At 47.4% G+C, this 23,855-nt stretch overlaps 1 protein-coding gene across 2 annotated transcripts in view; it reads right to left on the reverse strand.

Annotated features, from left to right (window-relative positions):
• The window catches only part of LOC119430989 (agrin-like), a 412,147-nt gene that overhangs the window by 124,776 nt on the left and 263,516 nt on the right, over positions 1–23,855 (reverse strand). For both annotated transcript variants that reach the window (XM_037698455.2, XM_037698454.2), the window contains exon 3: positions 10,995–11,228. In XM_037698455.2, the coding sequence (XP_037554383.2) occupies positions 10,995–11,228 (234 nt within the window). The remainder of the gene's footprint in view (positions 1–10,994; positions 11,229–23,855) is intronic.

Raw genomic sequence — 23,855 nt, forward strand, 5'->3', positions numbered from 1 at the left:
CAGAGTCGAGACGCGCCAGGATAACTAGCTTCACGTTACATGCAAACCACCAGAAAGTCCGAGCCCGGCCCGGGCCCGGGTCAAAAAGCACATGCCGTGCCCGAGCCCGGCCCGAGCCCTTGAAAAAACTGCCCTAACCGGCCCGACCCGGCCCACGGGCCGGGCCGGGCCCGGGCTTTCGGGTAAGACCGAGCGCATGCAGTGGTCTAGGCGGAATGCAAAAAATTATCTGTGTATCTGCAAGCGATAAAAAACAAAATTACCTCGGATCTGTCCAGCTACGCGGCATTTGCGTATTTTTAAATCTTGGTGTATGATAGCTGGGACACCGTGTATATCCACCATCCCATCATCATCATCATCATCATCATCATCATCATCATCATCATCATCATCAGCCTATATTTATGTCCACTGCAGGACGAAGACCTCTCCCTGGGATCTCCAATTACCCCGGTCTTGCGCTAGCTGATTCGAACTTGCGCCTGCAAATTTCCCACCCAGTTTTCTGCCGTGCTCGACTGCGCTTCCCTTCTTTTAGTATCCAATCTGCGACTCTTATGGTCCACCGGTTATCCATCCTTCGCATTACATGGCCTGCCCAGCTCCATATTTAACAGCAGAGCTGTTTAAGACGGCCGTAATAAACTTCAGACTCTGCCCAGGCGGCGCTGCGGAAATACCCGCCACCAGCGCCCCCATCGCAGCCCTGGCGCAAACTGAGTAGTGCAAAGAGAGCTGTCCGCAAAGCGAAGCTGCATAGGCCACAATGAAGCCCCGTCTTTCGGTTGTGTTGAGTCACGGTTTCCTAAAAATTGAGGACCTGGAAAGCTTCTTCCGCCCATCCACGCTTCGGAAAGGGAGCAGAGCGAAGTACGTGTACAATGTAAAAGAAGTTTCAGGTGTTATTTCGGCGCGCTGCAACTCGCAAGTACAGCGAGCATCGTACTACGTCGAGTTCGAGGCAAGCACTCCGACGTCCGCTCTCTAGCGCCTAAATGTGTTAAATTTGGGTACGTACATAATGTCAAAGTGATGAAGTACATATATGATTAAGTCAGTTAACTATGTAGCTTACGGTCAGTGGTACAAAGCTAGCTTTATCAGGGGCGAACGGCCCTGGCGACCTTGGCCTTTTCAGTTGCGTTCTCGCTTCAGCTCTCGCTTCCTGGGCGTTCGAGAGTGTTATCGCGCATCTTCGAATGTTTTCTTCACGGTTGTCTTCCGTTTGCATTTACTGCAAATGGAGATTTCATTTTCCAAGGCAGCAAACAGCCTGCGAACATACCGAAAGTAAGCTTCCTACAGTGCCTGCGCGAAGCATATTCCTGTCTCGCGGGAGCTACAGCACCGCTCAGTACCCTTGAATTTTTAGCAGACGCTTAAAACAGCACACGCGCACAAATGAATGTAAATAAACGCGGCATTTTTTTTTCTACACACGTGCGTTACTTCGCAATTACTCATCCAGTGCTCCCACAGCAACTTTATTGCTCAGATTAAAAAAAAAAAACGCAGTCAAGAGGGCTCAGTGCATTGCGAAACGTGCTTGTTGTATCGGAAAAGCCGAAACTAGAAATGAGCTCGCGATACCACAATGCCCTAGAACACGATTTTGAATTGATAAAGGAACCAAAATGTTTGGTTAAACTGACCTGCCAAATCTCTCCGTCCACTTGCTGAGTCAAGCGGAGGTGGACGTGTGTAAACAGGTAGAAATATCGATGGCACATACGCAGGATGGTTCACAACTTTGTTTATTCTGTTGCCAACGAAGGGGCAGCTGCAGATTCTTTAGTTTTCGCTTGGTTGCCATAGTCCCTCGTCAGGGCTACGCAGCACAATTACATCAGACCAACATTATCACACTTTCTCATGTGAGCGGCTGTGTTGTGGAGAATGCGAGTAATTCGCTTACCCAACACGCGAACGGCCCGTATCCAGCGCTCTCGCCTTTCTCCTTCATACGACCGGGATGGAAATCGGTAAAACTGAACGTTGTTATTCAGTCCTTCACGTTCATGGCAATTTACAACGCAACAGTAACGTCGATTGCGGCGTTTCTTCGTAGCGCGCGGAGCTGTCGCGGTTGCCGTCGTGCTCGCCATCGTCAACAAGAACTTTATGGCAGTTCGGCGGCGCCTCCGACTAGCGGAGAAATTCATAGCTCTCATTCTGGGTGTTAAAGGCGCAAAACATTCGCAATATGAACCAAAATTAAGTTAAATCGTTGTTTCGCACTCGCTAGCTGCTTAGGCAACTTAGCAAGGGAGTCGGACTTTGCACTACTCAATCATTACCTCTTCGCACCGGCAGGTGGCGCTACGCGTCTTGCAAAACTCTCCAGAATCTGACGTCTATGTGTCTGCTGAATCCAAAAAATCCCCTCGCCGAGCAATGAGTGCGTCGCCATGGCAACCGGGCGCAGCTGCTGTGATGTCACCCATTGCCGCCGCCAACCCGCGCGCCGCCGCCTCTGAGCCGCGCCAAGCGATGACGTCAACACTTGTGGCCGCTCCCGCTTTTCTTCATTCTTTACGCGACTTAATTATCCGATCAAATTCTGCCAGTACATTTTTACAAACACTAAATCACCTAGCTCGTGTACCCTGACGCTCTGCCAGAATAGTGTTATCATGTTGAGTGCGATATTTTTTTTTTCGTATGCCCCTTCTATTGTTCTTGTCGCTTTTGATGTATCAGTAATAGCGCTTTTTTTCTATTCTTCCAAACGAACTCATTTTGTCTATGCAGTTAGCTACTCCTGCAGTCGCCCGTAAGGGCTTACAGTATGAATAAATAAAAAAAAAATTACGGTTGATCCCTCTTTCATAGGAACCGGTAGAACACGAAAGTGAAACGTGTCTTCACAGAAGCTGTTGCGTGTTTGCTTCGTGAACTCACGGTCCGCTGCAGCGAAAGACTTGCGGGCCGCCGACCGTGTTGCAGGTGTGCTTGGTGAGTGGCTTCGGCGAATTAGGGTGCGAGCATTCTGGCACGGCTCTGTAGTGGCTATGGCAGCCAGTCGAGCTGCGACGCGCACAGCTGCAGGAATGCCCGTGGCAGAGATCGCACCGTGCGCCGCGAACGCGCGCAGGCATTCTGGGCCGCGATTTTGTAGCGAGGCATTATGACTTATTCTACTCTAGTCTTATCATCCTCACGGCCGGCTGATCCCGTTGATAACGCGAGCGGACCATCGCCCCGACCACTGACAAAGCGCGATAAGCGCGAAAAGGCATTATTAGCCGAAAGGCATCGCTACAAGATACCGGTCCTGCTTCATGCTGGCGTCTCTCTCACCGGAGCAGAGCGAGATTCGCCCTTTGTGCGCTTTTTAGCGCAGCAGTTGTCTTAAGGCCAACCTCCATGCAGCGAACTTTCGCGACGAATTTCACGTGACGAAAAATCCAGCGCGAAGCGCCGTTGCGAATTCGTCATACCACACTCCATGCAACCAAGAGCCGGCGAACGCCGCCGATCATGCGGTCGACGCAGCCCGCGAGGAGTCTGGCCAGACGGGATAGGCTACGAAAGCGACGTTGGGAATTGAAAGCAGAAGGCAAAACAGCGCCTAAATCAATGTTTTTACACGTAAAATAAGGCAGCTGACCTGAAAAAGTGCGTACAATAAGTGTTCGCTGTCAGTCGGAATCTATTTAGACTGTCACTTCTTTTTTTTCTTTTTTCTTTTTTGAATACGCGGCAAGTAGGTATTGCGTTGATACTTATTCCTCGTCCGTCACCCTGTGTTTGTTTACGGCTCTCCGCTCGCGTGAAGCTGAGTTTTTCTCCTGTCAGCTTCCGCCTTCGAGCCTGCCCTGCCATCGAGTAAACACGGAAAGTTATTAGACAGTTTTAGTATTGCGTACCCAACTAATAGCGTACGCTATGCGCTATAGTACAGCGTATGCCAAGCAGCGCACATTTATTACAGTTTTAGTTGGCCTGCGAGATCTTCCGATCCCAGAGGCCGTATGCCATCGTCGCGCCTATCTCTCGACTTCATCGATAGGTGGCGCTGACATATCTCGAATGTGTCTCGAAATGTGTCGAACATATCTCGAAAGCCGACGGGAGCGGACGTGTCGAGTCGAGGTGCCATTTCAGCGCAGCAGGAGCAGCGTGCCAAAGAGATAAGTTTTGTTATTTTATATTTCACTTTTTGGTTTTTTTAGGAGGGTTAGCTTAGCCAAACAATCTTTATAAATTATTTTAATGCTTTCTCACTTTCTTGGTCTTCTCGCTTAGATAAAAGTAGGTAAAGAAATTTTTTTTTCTTTTCCACATCTACGCCTTGTTAGTACGAGATGATGGTTGGTACTAGGGGGAACCCACGCGTGCGTTGTTCTGAGTGCGAGCGTTCCTACGCGCTGGAAGAAACGCGGTTTAAATCAGCACGCGAAAGGAATGGTGCAGATTTTATCTGTAGGATGTGTGTGCTAGGGTCGCGGCTAGACCGCCTAGAGCAAGACAAGGATAAGTTAGCTAAGCGGGTTGGAAAGCTAGAAAAGGAACTTCAAATCGAGCAGAAGCAGAGGAAGGAGGCAGAAGAAAAGCTAGCTAACGCAGAAATCCAGCTGAGCGCCACCATTCTGCAAAGCACTGATGAACGCATCGAGGCGAGCACCGCGAACGGAGCTGGCTCCGATGCGAGTGCAGAGACAGCCGAACCCGCCACGCCGGTAAGCAGTGGCGCAAACGTCAGTGATAGTCACGAAGGGGATACCACTGACGCGGCCGGGGAAGAAAACAAAGCCAAGGGCAAGAATAAGAAAGGAGGGGAGGGCATTGTGACTTCGGGGGCAGCTTTCGGCGGTGAGGGGGAAGGAAAGCGTCGAGTTGTCTTTGTTGGGGATTCCAACATGCGTAAAGTAGAACCGGCGATAGCAGAGAGGGTAGGGGCAGACGAACGAGTCCAGGTTAGCGCGCTTCCGGGAAAGCCGATTAGAGAGGTGATCGCGAAGGCCAAGGAACGCATGTGGGACACAATGGAGGAGAGACACCTAGTGGTGATAATGGGCGGAGTGATTGACGTACTGAACGGACGAGGAGCAGGAATCACAAAGCAAATAGCCAAAGGGGTCACCGACCTGCGGAATGTTTCAAAAGAAGTACAAATCGCGGTGTGCACGGTGCCAGAGGTTGAAAGGCAGGGTTATAAAATTGAAAGGGCAGTTCTTGCAGTAAACAGGGAAATTTGGACTCTAGCTAAAGCAATGAATTTTACGGTCATTGACATCAACCGTGAAGTGCACCGAGCAGGCCGCGAAGGCGCTTTTGTGCGTGACGGGATACATTTTAGTGAAAGTGTAGCAACACCGGTCGGAAATCGATTCGCGGCGCGAGCTGTAGCTTTTTTAGGCGGGCCCCAGGCAATCAGGAAGCAGGATTAAGTATTGAACATAGCGAAACACCAGTAAAGGGCAGAATTAGGCGACCAGGAGTCAGGAAAAGACGCAGAAAGGATAAGAATAGAGAAGGTAAAATTTGCTACATTAACATGCAGGGTGGTCGTAAGCAGGAAAAATGGCTGGAAATTCAAACGCAACTGAATGATGAAGCGATTAGTGTGTACGCCTTGACCGAAACGCATCTACGAGATTTGGAGCAGCCGCCTGTTATTGACAACTTTGTATGGGAAGGGTGCAACAGAATGACCGGGTCAAGGAAAGGCGGAGGCGTAGGCATACTAATTAGGCGAGGTCTGAAGTGGCGAAGGGTAAACGAGACATGTAAAGAGCATTTATGGATTAGTGGTACATGGCAAGGTAAAAAGACGTGGCTGGGAGTAGCTTACCTGTGGACAGGTAGTGATAGCAGGGAAAAAAATAAGGAATTGGTCGATTGCATTAGAAGCGATATTAATGAGTTCAGTAACTCGGGCCAGGTGATATTAGTGGGAGATATGAACGCGCACATGGACGATTTAGACGGATATACTGATTACAACGGCTCTCTAGTGCTGGATTTGTGTGATGAACAGAACCTTATAGTAGTTAACAGGGAGAATAAGTGTCATGGACAGGTAACGTGGCAATGCGGAAACAGGCAGTCATGTATCGACTACGCCTTAGTCTCAGAAATGGTCTACGAACAACTGGACCAAATGATAATAGACGAAAATGGAAAAAATAGCCTGGGAAGCGATCATAGACGTTTAGCATTAAAGTTTGGGAGAGATACCAGCGCAGAACATGAACCAATAGCCTCAGAGTTTTTAAAAATGAATGACGAGCAAATAACAGAGATCGCAAACAACATAGAGAAGAAAATTGAGGCTTTTCCTACAGCAGTCTGGGAATATAAGGAACTGGTGGAGGTTATGCAGCATGAAATAAGGCGGACACGGCAATACAATTGTTGGATTGGAAAGAGGAAACCACGTAAGTGGTGGAACAAGGAAATTAAACAAGCTATAGAAGAGCGTAAAGAGGCATCTAGGGTTCATCGAGAAGCCAAAAAGTTGGGATTACAAGAAGAAGAGGTGCTCCTTAGATGGAATACGTACCGAGAAAAGAAAAGGGTTGCGAGTGAGCTCGTGCAAGAGAAGATTAAATGCGCAAGTGAACGTTGGGTGCATAACATTCACAAAAGAGACAAAGGCGCCCCAAAAAGATTCTGGAACCATATAAAAGCACTCGGAGCTCCAACTAGAAACTCGCAAACGGCTATAAGGGATGAAGACGGTAACATCTATGAAGGCGATGATGCGCTGCGGTACATCACAGACGTTATCAGGCATAACTTCGGTACGAGAAAAAGCGTAGTTCAGACAACAGATCCAGCAACAACAGAGAGGCCTGAGAGATCAAAATTCAGCATAGAAAGCTTTTATTGGAAAAAGGCAGCAGAAAATGTCCCTAACAACACGGCAGCAGGACCCGATGAAATCCCAATACAGCTAATCAAAAACCTCGGTCCAAAAAGCAAGGCACTGCTGACTAATGCCATAGAGCAAGTGATTAGAACAAAGAATATTCCCGTTGGATGGCGTGAAAGCAAGATGAATCTTATCTACAAAGGCAAAGGAGATAAGGATAAGACGAGCTCGTACAGGCCAGTTACAGTAACGTCGGTGATATATAGAATAGCAATGCAAGCCATAAAATTAGAACTGTCGAAGTGGATGGAAGAAAACGGTGTATTGGGGGAACTACAGAATGGGTTCAGGCCAGGCAGACGCTTAGAAGACAATATGTTTGTACTAACTCAGTGCATAGAGATTTCAGTAGCTCAGAAAAGACCTTTATGGATAGCATTTCTAGATATTAAAGGAGCTTATGACAACGTAGACAGGGAATTGTTGTGGGATATTCTTCAATACGAAGGCATAGATGACGATTTCGTGGAGCTGCTGAGGGAGATATATCGAGACAACCAAGTACAAGTGGCATGGGAAGGCCGAAAAGGAAATGAAATGGTGGGAATTCACCAAGGATTGAAGCAAGGATGCCCTCTGTCACCATTGTTGTTCACGCTTTACGTCAAGGGACATAGAAAGACGACTGGAAAACAGCGAATTAGGTTTTGATTTATCCTACATGCGTAATGGACAAATGGTGCAACAGAAGATCCCTGGACTGATGTACGCAGACGACATTGTGCTACTAGCGGACAATAAAAAAGATTTACAGATACTTGCGAATATCTGTGGGAACGCAGCGACAAATCTAGGCCTTAAGTTTAGCACAGAGAAATCAGGGATTATGATCTTTAATGAGCACACGAGTAACTTCGTGGTGTCAATTCAACAGCAAGTAATACCCATAGTGAAGCAATATAAGTACCTCGGCGTACACATAAACGAAGGAAAGAATTACTCAAGCAACCACCAAGATAATCTGAAAATAAAGGGGAAGCGGAATGCAGCATTAATGAAACACAGAGCACTGTGGGGCCACAATAAGTATGAGGTGGTGCGTGGAATCTGGAAAGGAGTAATGGTGCCAGCGCTAACATTCGCAAATGCCATTATATGCTTAAAATCGGATATATTGGCGGGTTTGGAAGTTAACCAAAGATCAGTAGGCCGGTTGGCTTTGGGAGCACACGGTAATACGACAAATGAGGCAGTGCATGGAGACATGGGTTGGGCCTCTTTTGAAGTCAGAGAAGCACAAAGCAAAATTAGTTTTGAAGAAAGGCTCAGGAACATGGATGAAAATAAATGGGCGGCTAAAGTGCACAAGTATCTCTACATGAAAAGCGTGGACACAGAATGGAGGAAGAGGTCAAGGAAGTTGGCAACCAAGTACAGGATAATCGAAACTGTAAATAGACAACCAGGGGTCATCAGAAAGAAAGTGAGAGAAATAGAGACCGTGAATTGGATGCAAAGAATGGAAACGAAAAGGACAATGGAGATTTACAAGAATGAGAAGAAAGAAATTAGAAGGGAAAATCTGTACGATAACACAAAGGGCAGTGCCTTGCTATTTGAGGCTCGAGCCGGTTGCCTAAGGACGAAAACATATCGGAACAAATATTCGGAATTAGATGAGACATGTGTATGCTGCAGTAAAGATCCAGAGACCACTCAGCACATCCTAATGGAATGCGACGGGATCCACCCAGCGAGAACCGTAGGTAACGTGCAACTCCCAGAAGCGCTTGGGTTTAAATTGGAAGGAAACATAAACAGATCAGCCGTAGAGATCAGCAAGAGACGATTAGAGTACTGGTGGAAAAAAAGTAGGGAAAAGATGGATGCGACCTGATCTCTTAAAATCATAGGCAGCGGTACAAGGTAAATTTTTGAAAAAGAAAAATAATGATAGGTATACAAAAATGCAAGATAAAGAACATGTATAGTATACCTGATTAAATCAAGCAGGCTAGGTGACTATTTGTCGCCGCCCCGTTTCAAAGGGGATGCCAATAGATCATCATCATCATCATCATCATGTTTCCCTCGTTAGGCTTCGTGTCGTTTGAAACGAGAAGCGATCTCAAAAACTCCACAATGTTATCCATTACACACTGTCGTCGAAGCTAAGCGAAAGCCGTTTACGCAGTCACTTGCTACGAACGAAGCGAATTCTACAGAAGCCACGCCAAATTCCATTCGAAGCGGGCAACGAGGACCGCCGCCATGTTTTACGTACGTGGCTTGCGAGCCGCCCATATGCCGCACATACGTGATGTTTCAGCTCGTGTTTTTTTTTTTTCGGATGTGCCAGTGAACAACACCCTGCAAACTTCAATCAAACGTATTTTCAAAACACGGCGGTACGCAAGGCATCATGTTGCGGGTATGCATGGGCAGAGCATCATCGGGAAGAGAAGCCTCTAACTACATAGACTACACAAAACAAGCAGTGACCACGTATTATTCACTAGAACATTGGGGCAGAACCAACAAGGAGGTGAAATAGCGCTGGAAAACGAGCGTTTGAAACGAAGGTAGGAAATAGCCGAAGAGCAGCCAAGCGTCAACAACCAAAACTCCCGTCGACGGGCGACCGACGGAAGTCAACCTCTGCGCTGTGGTCCGATTGGTCCACGCTCTCCGCCGCGCACGACGACTTCCGGGGGCGGCGGTTCGCTGAGCGGCGAATATCTGTAGAGAGTGGATCGGCGGCGAACAGTCAATTTTTTGACGTCGGGCGGCGGGCGGCCGTTGCCGAGCGGCCGCCGCCGAAAGTTCGTCGCTTTTTCGCTCCATGGAGGTTGGCCTTTAGGTGGTGCCACTGCAATCGAAGCAGTAGGCGATGCACTGCTGATGTTGAAGCCGCAATCCGTAGGCGAAGAGGCGCCAGAGGCTAATCCGACGCTAAGTGCCTGTGCTGAGGCCACTGCAGGAGTACATGGATTTGTCTGATCTTCGTGCTTGTGAATTCAGACGCCCTTGTGGCTGTGTTTATTGCGTTTTATATGCCTTCATTGCCGTAACTTTCAGGGCAATCTATACTTTTCGAAGTACAGAAGACGCTGCGAAGGCGCACAATCGCTACTAATTACAACGGTTCAGTTTGTCGAGGCGGCCAAATCGAAACGCGCCAAGCGTCTGATAAAAGCGTTTTATGGCGCTTGTCGATACATGCGTTCGTGGGGTAGTGGTTTAAATATCGGGCTTCTGTACTAGAGATCTTGGGCTCGAATCCTGCCGTTGGACACTTTTGGCAATATTTATTTACTGTATAATTGTTGTATGAAACTCTCTGCACGAGGCTTCACTTGGTTCTTTATTCAATGGCTACACCGCGTTGGAGCCTCCGCTTCGATGTGACTACCGAAGCGCTCCCTGCCGGCGGTCATTAGTGTCACGACACAGAACGTGGCTGCACCGCTCCTAGATGGCGGTGCCGGAGCCGACGTTGACATCCATTACATGCGTTGCCGGAAGTCAGTGGTGTAATCCGGCATAAAACATTTTCCTGTTAAAATTAAAGGAAATTAAGCACGTATTTTCATACATTGACGTAAGTTTTCCCTGGCTTCCCTATGTGAAGTAAATTCTAAACAAAAACTATTGAACATTTTGTCTCTTCTAAAGTACTTGTATTTCTCTAGAAAAGATGAATTTGAGGTTCACTCTGTTTAAAGATAAATCCTCGTCGCGTCGGTGGATTGACGACTGCTCGAACGATTATAGACAAAGAAAAGTCACCTGGAAAAAATTCGTGCATAAGCAAGACCCAAAATTGTCTGCCATGTACATTTTGGGGAGGCCCATTTCAACGTAAAATAATCTTATAATATATTTAAGTTACAGTACTAAGTAGGGCGTTGCAAAAGTAGTTGCGAAATAAGAAAATATTGGACAAATATTTAAAGCACAGTATTTCGAGTAACGCATTTCAAGGTTCCACCCACTGTGAAGTGTGAATTTAGGCGCAAATCGCTTATGGCAAGTTTTGTGTAACAGACCATCGCCTGTGAGAAGAGACGCAGTTTAGGTGCCACTTTTCGCTACTGGTATTGCCAAAGAGAAAAATCCGCTCTATCCAAGGTGTGAGAAAGCTGTCTACGAGGTGGGTGGCATAGCTTACCGCACGAGCCCTGGTGTGCGACGACGATCCTTTTCTGGCGGATGCAGGCGGTCATGCGTAGTCGGCACTCCGACGAGTAGGTGAAGCCATCGGAACCGCACACAGGTGCGAACAGCTGGTCGGCGCACGAGAGGCGGCAGCGGCAGTACGCCTGGCCCCTGTCGCTGTGGCACTCGGCACCAAAGCGGCACGTGGTGCGTGAGCACGAGTCGTCGCCACCGTGTTCCGGCGAGCCTGCGCGGTTCCGCAAGTATACGTCACTCCATGTGCGATGGCGCTACACTTGATGTCATGCAGCTCGGCACCTAGGCATGTCGTCCCCCTCGTATCTTACCTAAGCGCCTGGAAACGAGCTGAGCAGTGCTACTTTGGACTAGGTTAGATTTTAGAAAAGTCGGGGACGATTCTGATCAAGTCAATACATGGTGAAACAACAGTAGTCTCCAAGATCCGGAATCCCAGTGACGCCAAAGCCCCTGCGCCACCACGGCGGGTATTTGCATTATGCAAATTTTTCATAATATGCGCGCCTGCCAGGCTCTGCCGCTCGACTATTATTATTATTATTATTATTATTATTATTATTATTATTATTATTATTATTATTATTATTACTACATTGGGCGTCCTTCGCTCATGCTACGCGAAAGCGTTTTTTATGCGTTAGCAGACCCAGAGAATGTGCACGCTGTCCGCCATTACTGTCAGTATCTCCCCGACAATGCCGCAGGTTGGCGTACCTGTGGTCTTTTACGCACATGTAGCATGTTTCGAACCACACAGCGTTTCGGAATGCTTTTAACTCCTCCACAGAATAGGTCAACAATGACTGATATCCTGAAAAAAACTCCTTCCATCGGGCCGTAATTGATACCGCATGGGCAAGGTTAAGGTCCCCGCAAAGGTGCTGTAGCGGTTCAATTCAGTTCGCTTCAGATGACTTTTCTAAAGACCGCTGATTTATGGGATACAGTTAAAGCTCTATCTAACGAAACCCGGTTTTACGAAGTTCCCGACCTAACAAAGAAATTTCCATTCCCCAGCATGTACCCATAGGGTTCAGTGTTGTCATCAACCTGAATTAACGAAACTAATTGCTTCTAAACCCGATTTAACGAAGCTTTTCTTGAAATAAATTACCAGGAAAAGCGGTGATTTCTTTCTAATTTTGAGCACAACCGGGTTTTTATTCGAGAGTGCTATCTAACGCTACCGCGTTAAAACACCTGGTCGCCCTAGTCACGGTGTTTGCGCCCGCGTCCTTGCATATCGGCAGCCTGTCATAGCATCACGTGACCATCTACCTGGCCTGCATCACACAAGCACTTCGGGCCGCCCTCGCGGACTTTTCACACGCGTAGACATGCGTTAGCGGCGAATACAATGCCGCGGTTGCTTTTTAGTGTCGCTACGTTACAATTTTAGATCTCGAAGGACCGAAAATCCCTTTATAGATTTTACAAACTTCCTGATTTAACGAAATAATTAGAGCGTGGCCATCACTTCGTTAAATCGAGTTTCAACTGTATTACACAGCAGTGGTGTGTTTGATATGGTGGAACGTTGCATTAGAGCGGGAAATTCGTAATGGCAGTTGCAGCTTCAACGAAGGACGAAGCTTACGTAGAAGACACTTCGGGCAACTAGGAGACGACCAACATGCGTACGTGATAATCCGAGCCAGGAAATGACGTCTCCCTGCAGCGAATGCACACTCATTCCGCTTTGGAATGTCTGACGCACCTGCAGCATCGAATAAATTATTGCACACCTCGCGTGCTTTTGTTCTCATTACGACGTCCAGCGCCGCTATCGCCGTACCGCATTAAACCGACTAGAATCAAGACCGTTTTCATAAGGCAAGTTTCTTGGATCATGATCGTGTGCGTCGCTGGAGCAGAAAGCAACGAAGGCGTTGTTACAGTAATTAAAGTCGACAGGTATCTGCGACCGTATGTAGACTTGGTGCGCTCCTTCGAGTGTGCGCAGGACTGGTGCTCTCTCCCCACCCTCTTTTCTCTCTTTTCACCAAGTTTACCCTTCCCCCAAAGCCGGGTGGTAAACCGGACGTGCGCCTGGTTAATCTCCCTGCCTTTCCTACCCTCACTCTCACTATATCTTTCTCAGACAGCAAAAGCGTCATCTATTGTCGGTCGTACAATTAATGTGAAGGCGAATAACCGTTATGTATTTTCAACCGTTGCGCCGATGATGTTTCTGGAAAACGTAAGTTCTGTTAAAAGCTGAAATTATGTTATTAGGTCAGGTGTTTAAGCACAGTGACGGTGCTTTATTTATAGGTGTTAGTTGATTCCAGGGGCAAATAATTAATAGTCTACGGAAACCTGGGAGGATTGCAACTGGGGGTGAATGACTTGGTAGTGCATTTGTTAACATATACGGTCATCCCGGCCGCGGCGGCCTCATTTCGATGGAGGCGAAATGCAAAAAACGCCCGTGAGCTTGCGTTGGAATGCACGTCAAAGAACCTTAGGTGGTCAAAATTAATACGGAGCCCTCCACTACGGCGTGCCTCATAATCAGAACTGGTTTTGGCACGTCAAACCCTAGAAAGAATAAGAAGAACATATATTGTCATTAATCAACTGGATCACCATTCTGAATAATTGTCAGTGCCGTGATGTAGAGTCATTTCATCAGACGTTCCACGTACGGCGCGCTAGACAACGCAGTCATCGGCGAATGTACGTATACTACAGGAGACACAGAAATGCAAGTTGTTTATATTGATGAGAAACAAAGGTAAACAGAGAAAGGTAAGTTGTTTATATTGATTTAGAGGGGACGCTTGCTGGGGCGATAATTTAGCGGGTAATTGGGAACAATGACCTTTCAATGCCTCGACTGGACTAAGTGAGCTTGCGGTGACCTCAGCACGGTTAGAGAGTATTAGCTTGCGCTGTTACAACTGAATGGTGTGACGATAGCGTGGTGTTATGCAGGCCACGCACCTGTTGCACAGCTTTAGCCACCCGGCCTTACAGGGCCGATTAACGGTCGAGCCCCACCACCCTCCTAGGGAAAACTGCACATTTTGCACACTGGTGCACAAATTTCGATTTACACTGGGCTCCCATATGCAGTGTAAACCAAAATTTGGGCACCACTGCGCAATATTTGCTGAATTTTGCACGACTACACGCATGCGGTCATGCTGAAACTACATATGTCGCACATCGGTGCACAAATATATGTTTACACTGTATTTGCGCATCCAGTGTAAACCAAAATTTGTGCACCAGTGTGCGATTGTGTAATTTTTCGCCGGACTGCATGCGTGGGGCAGGCGGGCGGTGAAGCGTCCGGCTCCAGCGTAAATCGCCTCTTACCGCGCACTGCTATTTGACACTCCACGATATAAATAGTACGCCCTAAGCTGAAACATGTCAGCACAATAGCGTCGCGGTCTGTGTTAAAAAGAAGAAAAAGAGTCAGAACTCAGAGTAGCATGGTGCTGGAACGCTACCTCTCAAACATCCAAAAGCCTGCAAAATACAGCTGCTGCTTAGTGAGAGCAAGTGCTGACCTGAGAAAGTGCACAGGTCGAAGACCAATAAAAGCTGAACACGTTCCAAGTGTCCAATTTCTGCGAAATTATTCGGTGAGAACAAAAATATGAAATTATCCTTAATGTATAAAAAAAGTAGGCCAATTCCACGCTTGGGAAATCTGATGAAACCGCGGAGCTGTGCAGGCGTGGGTGTATAGTGTAGTGGGTATGACGTTAGCCTTCGGACCATGGGTACCCGGGTTCAAATCCCGCCTCTCTCTCTCTCTCTCTATCTGTGTTTCTCTTTCTTTCTCTCTCTCTCTCTCTTTGTTCTCTCTCCGTGTCTCTCTATCTCGCTCTTATTTTCTCTTTATCTCGCCCATAGCAAGTTGAGTTACAGTCGTCGGTATAACGCAATCATATGGTTCCAATAAATGCATGTTCTGCAAGCTTGGGTGTATAGCCTAGTGGATATGACGCTCGCCTTCGGACCGTGGGTACCAGGACTCGAATCCCGCCTCGCCAAGAAAGTTGATTTTGTTTTCTTTATTTCTCTCGCTCTCTGTCTGTCTCTCTTTCTCTCTCTGGACCTCCTTTCCTCATTTCACGCTCTCCACTTCGCTCGAAACTGCGAGCACCATCGCTTCGTAGGGATCAACCTCGACCTTAAACTGCTCCCCTGTTAAAAAATAGCTTTGTTCGCGTACCTATTCGCACGCTTTCGTCCGACGACTTCTCCACATAAAAGGAAGCTAATAGGACGCTGCATCAAAGCGAAGGCAAAGTAACCATAAATATCAAATGATCTTTTTCACGGCGATTGTTGATTGCTGTGAGAAAACAGGTCGAAAAGTGATAATTATGCATGGCATTCGTAATTACGGCATTCCGCAGTACAATGAGCCAGGATATCAAAGGGCCGCAGTTCCGTGGTGTGCCGTGGTTCGCACGCCTGAAGACCGGTAACATCATAGCCGCCATGCTTTGAACATATCTAACTATAAAAGTGATACTACTTCACAAGAATAGCTTTCAGCATTGTCGTGAGGGGGCACTGTAAAGCAAATTTTCGTCTTTGAAAGCAGCAAGTGAACCTCTTCCACGATATAAATAGTACGCCATAAGATGTTCTTGTGCAAAATACACTAGCCGCATAATTTACCCTATCGGATGTTATTTTTAAAAATTTATATTGCATTTGCAGAAAAAGTCGTCTTCACTCGTTTCTACAAGTATGCAGGCCCAGCAACAGACTCTTCAGAACAATAATTTTCTCGAAAAATAAAAATGTACAGCCTCTAACAGCATAACAAAATTAAGCCGGCTGTTTTGTAAGGTTCTTTCTCAACCTCGGCCATTGGGTACATTAGCCCCGAGAACGACCTACAGGGGCGCTGCGAGCGCCGCTCGCCTGACGTCAGGGCACGGACTCACGCGTGTCGTCTGCTAGCTGTTCGGGCGCTGTCCGGGCGCCTTCTGCAGTGTTTCCGTTTGTTCGCTGTCGTTCCCTGCGCTTGTATACTTATGAAGGTCATCTCAAATACATTTTACGACGTCTTCATTCGCGCAAGCTTATTCGAAGAGCTTATTTCCTAGACGACAATTTATTTCTCAAGGGCAACGCTGCAGTACCAGCCGAAGGAGCTCAGACCAGCCCTTTGCGTGTTTTTCATGCGCGGATCTAGACTTTGAAGATTGAGGGACTAATAAAAAAGCATAAATACCACGTGACTAATAAAAACATAAACGCATAAACATAGCACATGAGATTCTAGTTAGGATACCATACCTGCAGTTGTGCAACGAGCATGTCACTATGTCTGCTACATATGACTGCTGCATTTACCTTGATTTTAACCCATTAAGACGTGTTTGCTTATGACGAGTAGCTCCATGGTATAATATCTATTTTTTCATTTCTTCACAGAAACGCTCGGCAGTAACACGAGGACCTGACAGTGCAGTTTAGATTCAACCAGCACCACTTGCTCCTTTAACTGCTTCTCAAAATTAGGCAGTTCTTCACTGGTTAATTTTAAGTGCCGGTAATTTGAAGTAAAGCTAACTGAGGCTTACAGCTATTTGCGGAATACGCAAAAGAATGTACCAATATTTATTCACTGTTCCGTGCTACACGTTCAACTCACTTGTGCAATTTACTGCTGCTTGTTTCTTGAGGAACACACATCACGAATCTGCTTGACGAACTGACACAGGCTGCTCGGCCCAAATTTTTTTGTGAAATATGCCTTTTGGGCCATATGGCTGCAGCTAGAAAGAAGCCGTAGCCTCATTCATTGACAGTATGAGACTTATTGAAGATATCATTTCCCTGTAGAGGTCAAAAATCAAGTGAATTCATTTCAGGCTTGTGGTGTCTTCTCTATGAGGCGGGTATGTGAGGTTCTCTTTTATGTTCTCACGAAGCGAATAGTTCTCAGTTTGTGTAGTTAGACAACGCAGGATTGAGACATGGTGAGGCAGAAGGCGTTTGAAATTTCCTCTTCAGCGCAGCCTCAGCTACGCTGTATTACTTCGAGTATACCTTAGGCATTGCAATTGGCGCTTAAAGAACTGCTTGATGGATTCAATTCGAAGTTGTAGTGAACTGATGGGTTTCTCGATAATGCGTGCCTCGCTATAACCACAGTCGGTAGATTTAGTTGCGTAAAGGCTGTGCCACGATGTCGATAAAGGCAACTGATGGTCACTATGAAGCATTTTCTCGCGTGCAATTGATAGGCTCTCGATCTTAACCACGAAACTGTTCTTTCAGGTGATTGCTGTTATGGTATTCGTGAATTATATACATACAATACGTGACGCGCCGTCGTGTTACCAGCCATCAGCAATGCGTTTTCTGGGTGCCTGTTTCAGAGAACGGTGAAAGTATTACCAAACGTTTTCATGCCAAAATCCGCGCCTAACTCTTCCTTTTACACATTAATAAAGTAGCCATATTTGACTACAACAACTCACTATAGTAATACGAATAATCATAAAATTGATTCGTTGTGCAGTTTCCTTCTAACACGCATTTATAATATTGACATCAAATACCTATACCAAGATTTATCTTCCTTGTTAAATGCAATGTCTCTCATAGCTAAGCACTAAGGGAATGTTAAGTGTTTTGCGGATCATCATAAACAACTTCGTGTGTTGAAATTGGAGACATCAGTTTAAGGCAAAATTTATCGACAGACACTGCGCATATACGCATTGCAAAACCAGTAGACCCCTTCAATGCTACATAGCTAGCGATATCCACGCCGCAAATTTTCACGACTCGCGGTTTTGAAGAAAAAACTGCCGTTGAGGAATGACAGTAAAAGAAGCCGGCATATCCTTCAAGAAGTACGGCTCGAGCCACCAATACCCCATGAATGCACGAAGGGAATGAGAGCGCGCAGCAGCCGAGCAAGCGCCGCCCTGGCCGTGACGTCACGCGAAGAGGGCGCCACTCCAACTTCTCGCCGCTAATTCCTCCCTCCAAGCGCAGTACCCCAAGAAGGGGATGCGCGCACAAAGGCCCGCCATACCTAGTAACCGAGAGGGAATTCTTGGTGTCATTCAACCTTCGCAAGGTAGAGGGGTATGCATGGTTCTGCTGTGGTCAAGGCGAGCTGGGGGTAGGAAAGAAAGTCTCAAGCCTCTCTGGCGCATGCGCACAAATTTGCAAGTGGTCCGAGTCGAGCCAAAGAAGGAGTCTATCGTCATCGATATAATCTCCTTTGCCACGCCGGCGTGGTACGGTCGGTGCAATATAGGGGTGTTTGGTCGTGTTTCGTAGCAGCAATCTAGCTATTTTTGCTGCTATTTATGGCCATGCTGCATTGTATAAAATATTCAGCAAGAAAATTTCCTGTAGAATCAGGACAACACTAGCCTTCAGTCAACCAAGCGAACAGGCTGGCTTCAGGAAGGGATATTCTACGATGGCTCATATCCATGTTCTCAATCAGGTAATCGAGCAATCTGCGCAATACAATCGACCTCTCTATATGGCTTTCATACATTATGAAAATGCATTTGATTCAGTAGAGATACCACCAGTCATAGAGGCATTGCGTAATCAAGGAGTACAGGAGGCATACGTGAATGTCTTGGCAAATATCTACAAGGATTCCACAGCTACCTTGGTTCTCCACAATGAGTGAATGAATGAATAAATCTTTATTTGAAGCAGTGAGTTGGCAGTCGAGGTGGGAGGGTCCCTTATTCCAGGAACCCTCTAGCTTGGATCGCCCTCCGGGCCCGGGCGACGAGTTCGCGCTGGTCGACCAGGACCGGCTTGGAGAGCGCAGCCTCCCACGTCTCTGCTAGGAGGGTTGGGTCTGCGTCTGCTGCTATTGGTTGTGTCGTTGTGATGCTTGCTCAGGTGTGCTTGCATTGCAGTAGGAGGTGCGCCAGGGTGTCTGGCACGTTGCAGTGTGGACAGGTGTAGCTGTATAGCGTCACGTGGAAATGATGCAGTAAGCTTCCATGGGTGAAGGTATTGCTCTGGAGTCGCCTGTAGTCGGTGCCTTCGTTTCTCGTTAGTTTTGGATGTGGTGGAGGGTATACCCTGCTTCCAAGCCGATAGTGCTGCAGTAGTGCTTGATAAGTTAGCGGTATTGTTTCCGTTTCCTCTGCTGATTTGGGTGGGTGGGACATGTCGAGAATCTCGTGCGGGGAGGCCCGGTTGACGCTTGCGCGGGCCGTGGTGTGTGCCGCTTCATTCCCCTCGAGTCCCTCATGTCCCGGAACCCACATGATGCAGGTGTAGGGGGGAGGAGTGTCGCCACGTTTCAGTATGTTTATCGCTTTGACGGAGATCCTGCCCTTCAAGTAGTTACGTGCCGCTGTTTTGAGAGTCGGTGAAGACCACTATGGCATCCTTGCTTGTATGGGTGGCGAGTGCTATAGCGGCCTCCTCTGCTGTGTCCGCGTGTTTGGTGAGAATTGTCGCCAACGCCAATGTCGTTCCCCTGTAGCATGTGACGCTGATGGCGAAGGCGTTTCGGCCCGGATACTTGGCTGCGTCCACGTAGCGCGCCAGCGGGTCGTTACAGTGCTTGTGTCTGATGGTGTTTACCCTGGCGAGCCGTCTGCCTCGATGGTGTTCTGGATGCATGTTCCGAGGGATCTGATGAACTAGCAGACAATCTCCGAGCTTCGACATGATCTTTTCCTTACGTTCGTCATCAAGTTCGATGTTGGTTGCATATCCTGTGCGTCGGAGGAATGCTCGGCTTGTGGTTGTGAGCTTGAGTCTCTCGACCTGGTTGATGAGGTGCGCTTCCGCGAGTTCTTCCCAGGAGTTGTGAACTCCCATGCGAAGCAATCGGTCAGTGGAGGCGGTTGTTGGCAGTCCTAGGGCGAGCTTCATGGCTTTTCGTATTAGGAGGTTTAGCTTTTGTTTCTCGGCTGTCTTCAGGTTGAGGTAAGGAGTTCCGTATGTAATGCGGCTGTAAAGGAGGGCTTGTACCATTCGCAAGGTGTCGTGCTCTTTGAGGCCATGGCGGCGATTTGCCACCCGTCGTATCAGATGAGTCAGCTGTGCCACAGTGTTCTGTAGTCTAGGGAGTGTGGCAGAGCCGGACTCCGAGGATTCGAAGTGAGTCGACCTTCGGTATCGCGCCTCCCTGAAGAAGGACTTGTGGGTCCGGTGCGTCGTGGCTTGGGGGCCGGCTCCGGGTGCGTGCCGCGAGTACTGATAGCTCGGATTTATTCGGGGCACAGTGGAGGCCGCAGGTGTTCAGGTACCGTTCGATGATGTTGACCGTCTCCTGAAGACGGTCCTCCTGTTCGCCCGTGCTCGCACCTCTCGTCCACAGTGTGACATCATTTCCATATAGAGCATGAAATATCCCTGGGTCGGTGTCTTGGAGGCGGGAAGTTTGAGGAGAGCCACGTTGAAGAGGAGTGGCGAGATTACCGAACCCTGCAGCGCACCCCTGTTAGGTAGGTGAAATGTCTTGCTCCGGAGATTGGCAATTCCCACCGTGGCCGTATGGTTGGTGAGGAAAGCGCGCATGTAGGCGTATGTTTTGGCACCGCAGCCGATATCTTCTAGGTTACGGAGAATGGCTTCAAGGCTCACGTTATCGCAGGTGCCCTTTACGTCTAGAGCTAGAATGGATGACTTGCTGTGTTTGCTCAAATGGTCAAGAATATCTTCCTTTAGCTGGAAGAGGACGTCCTGCGTGGAGAGCATCTGGCGGAAGCCGAACATGGTGTGTGGATAGCGGTCGTTGTCCTCGAGATGTGTGGCGAACCGCTCGTTGACCATGTGTTCAAAACGTAATGGAGATGGGGCGGAGATTTCCGATGCAGATGGGTTTGTTTGGCTCGGGTACCATGGTTACCTCCGAGTGTTTCCAGGCTGTCGGTAGCTCGCCCTTAATCCAGCAGTCGTTATAGTGCCGAAGGAGAGCCGCCAACGCCCGAGGGGCTAGCTGTCGAAGGTGCTTGTTGGTGACTCTGTCTTTGCCCGGGCTCGTATTGCGTGTTAACCTAGAGAGGGCCGCCTGTAACTCTGCCTGTGTGAAAGGCCGATCTAGCTCTTCGTTCGACGCTCCTTCGTACTCCCTGGTGGTGGAAAGGTTGGTGGCAGTGGTTTGCGGGTTAGCTGAGCCGTGTAGCTTCGTCTGAAGTTCTTGGAGAAGCTGATCCTCTGTGCCACCATAGTTGTGGATTAGCCGGTGAATTGTATGTCTTTGTTGGGTTTTGGTGTGGGTGTCGTTGACCAGGGCTCGAAGTATATGCCAAGTTTTCTTTGTGCTGAGCGTCCCTTGTAGTTGGTCGCAGAAGAATCGCCAGTTCTGGCTCGCTAGCTGTTCAGCGTACTCGACAAGAAAAGTACAAAGTTACCTTTCAAGAAAGGGGTCAGGAAAGCAGACACAATCTCTCCAATGCTATTCACTGCATGCTTAGAAGAAGTCTTCAAGCTCTTAGACTGGGAAGGCTTAGGAGTGAGGATCAACGGCGAATATCTCGGCAACCTTCGGTTTGCAGATGTCTACTTAGCAGGCGCGTAGCCAGGGGGGGGGGGGGGGCTGATGGGGCTTCAGCCCCCCCCGAAATTTTTTCGTGCCGGCATGCACCGCCGACCAAAACTACCACCGACGCTGGGAATAATAATAATAATAATAATAATAATAATAATAATAATAATAATAATAATAATAATAATAATAATAATAATAATAATAATAATAATAATAATAATAATAATAATAATAATTATTATTATTATTATTATTATTATTATTATTATTATTATTTATTTTCCACGAAAAGAATTACATGGTGGGGTTCTGGATAAAAAGTTGCACGCTGGCAACTTGACCAGCCCAAAAACCCATCAAAGGCAACAGAGGGCGTCGGGCGCTCACATGTGAGTAAACAGATGGGAAGGTGTCAATTTACAAAAACAGGAAGAAAAATAGGGGAAAAAAACATAACATAGCACTATATTCAGTGCAGCATAAACTAAAGCAAATAAAGGGGGGAAAAGTCATAGAGTATTGCATATGAACAAACTCATTAAACAACAAGGATTACTTTGACTGAAAGTAGTTGTGCAGGCTGCATAAGGACAGAAGGTCTATTTCTCGTAAGGCGAGGTTATTGAGTAAAGTCGGAAGTGTATGTCGAAGCATTTGTTGACCATAATTCGTTCTTGAGTGCGGAATGTTCCATTGTTCAGGTGTCCTAGTGTCATAGGCTGCGACATGTTCGTGTAGGCGAGCTATGTTCAATCATTCTGCATTCTGTCTACAATGTCTTTTTCACGCTCGAAAGACAGTTTGGCACGAACATTCCGAACTCGGACTGGATTCTTGGCACCTGGGGTGGATTTCAGGGCACCTGGGGTCACGTAACGCAAGGAGCCCCATCCGAGCACAATCTTTCAAGGGCTTTTCGATAGCGAGCGGGCGCGTTGCGGCATGTCGCAGTGGCCGCGGAATCTATGGAGTGCATGGATTGCAATTCCGAAACTGTATGGGTGTAACGTTCTCATAAACTTTTGACGCGAAAGGTGCACTGACATTTCCAAAGGCGTGCTTTAAAAGATTTTCAATTCTAGAACTTTATGGGGTTAATGCTGTTATAAACTTGGACCAACATGCGTGCACTGGAGCCCTCGTACCCAAGCCGTTCCATAAATGGAAGCGCGCGCTCGCAATCTTCCACTCGCACGAAAATACTAAATATTACCGTGACTGTGAGCTAGCAGCTGATAATTTTCTCCAAACATTTTCAGGACGCGTGCCCAATGTGATCGATCAGCTGGACCAGGGCAGGCAAAGTAAAATTTGAGAAAACAGGAGAAAGGAAATGGCCTATTATTGAGGAAATTCTTTTTGCGGGCTACAAGGTCTGGCTCTCGTTGGCCACAGGGACAGTGGTCCTATGGATTTAAGCATAGGCCCCGCTGAAAATACAGGTATTTTCAGAGCGCTTCTTCGCATGCGAGCTGATTGTGGAGATACATATCTGAAGAACCATTTGGAAAGTTGCCCCAGTAATGCCTCGTATTTAAGCCCAGATGCACAAAACCAAATTATAGAAATTTGGGGCGAAATTATCAAAGAAAGCCTAGTTGCAAAAGCAGGCTGCTTCTCCATACGTCCTGACGAAACGACGGACATCACTGGAATCGAACAGCCTACTGTTTGTGCAATGTACCTAAACAAGGATGCCAACGACATCGAGGGAGTGTTTTTAGGTTTTAGCACCGAAATAGATGCCCCCTCCCTTTGCGATTGCAGGTTCTATGTAAATGTGTACAAACTGTTCCCGATTCTAGTCACCCTTCCAGTGACCACTGCCAGCGCAGAGAGAATATTTTTTAACAAGAGTTTACTAAAAAACTACTTGCGCTCTACGATGTCTGTGGAACGCATGGTTAGACTGGTGCTTCTATGCACCCACAGAGACGTCGGCATCAACGTGACCGAAGTCATTGACCGCTACGCTCAACTTCCCCACCGAGAGAAGTTTGTCCTTTAGATAGCGAAGCAGCAAAAATCAATGCAAATAAAAAGCTCTGTTCCTTCACGTCCATAATCTCGTAATTATGAAAACGTAGGACTGTTCGTTAGCTTTTAAAACCGCAGAAATTTTAGCCGTTTATTCTAGCAGTTAGCATCATGATCAAAATTATCATGCGAATACGAAAATTACGAGGACATCAATAACCAATGTTGACCGATCTTGCTCATTGAAAGCCCGGCCCACGCGGCGTTTGCCAAAAACACACTCGGATATTGGGTAGTAACTTGCCGCATCATCTGTGGCTTTCGTTTGTCCTTTTCTTTCCTTTTTAGCTACCTGCTTTTACTTCTTTTTTGAAACGAAGC

This window comes from Dermacentor silvarum, chromosome 10 (genome assembly GCF_013339745.2).
Source record: "Dermacentor silvarum isolate Dsil-2018 chromosome 10, BIME_Dsil_1.4, whole genome shotgun sequence".
In the NCBI taxonomy this organism is placed as follows: Eukaryota; Metazoa; Arthropoda; class Arachnida; order Ixodida; family Ixodidae; genus Dermacentor; species Dermacentor silvarum.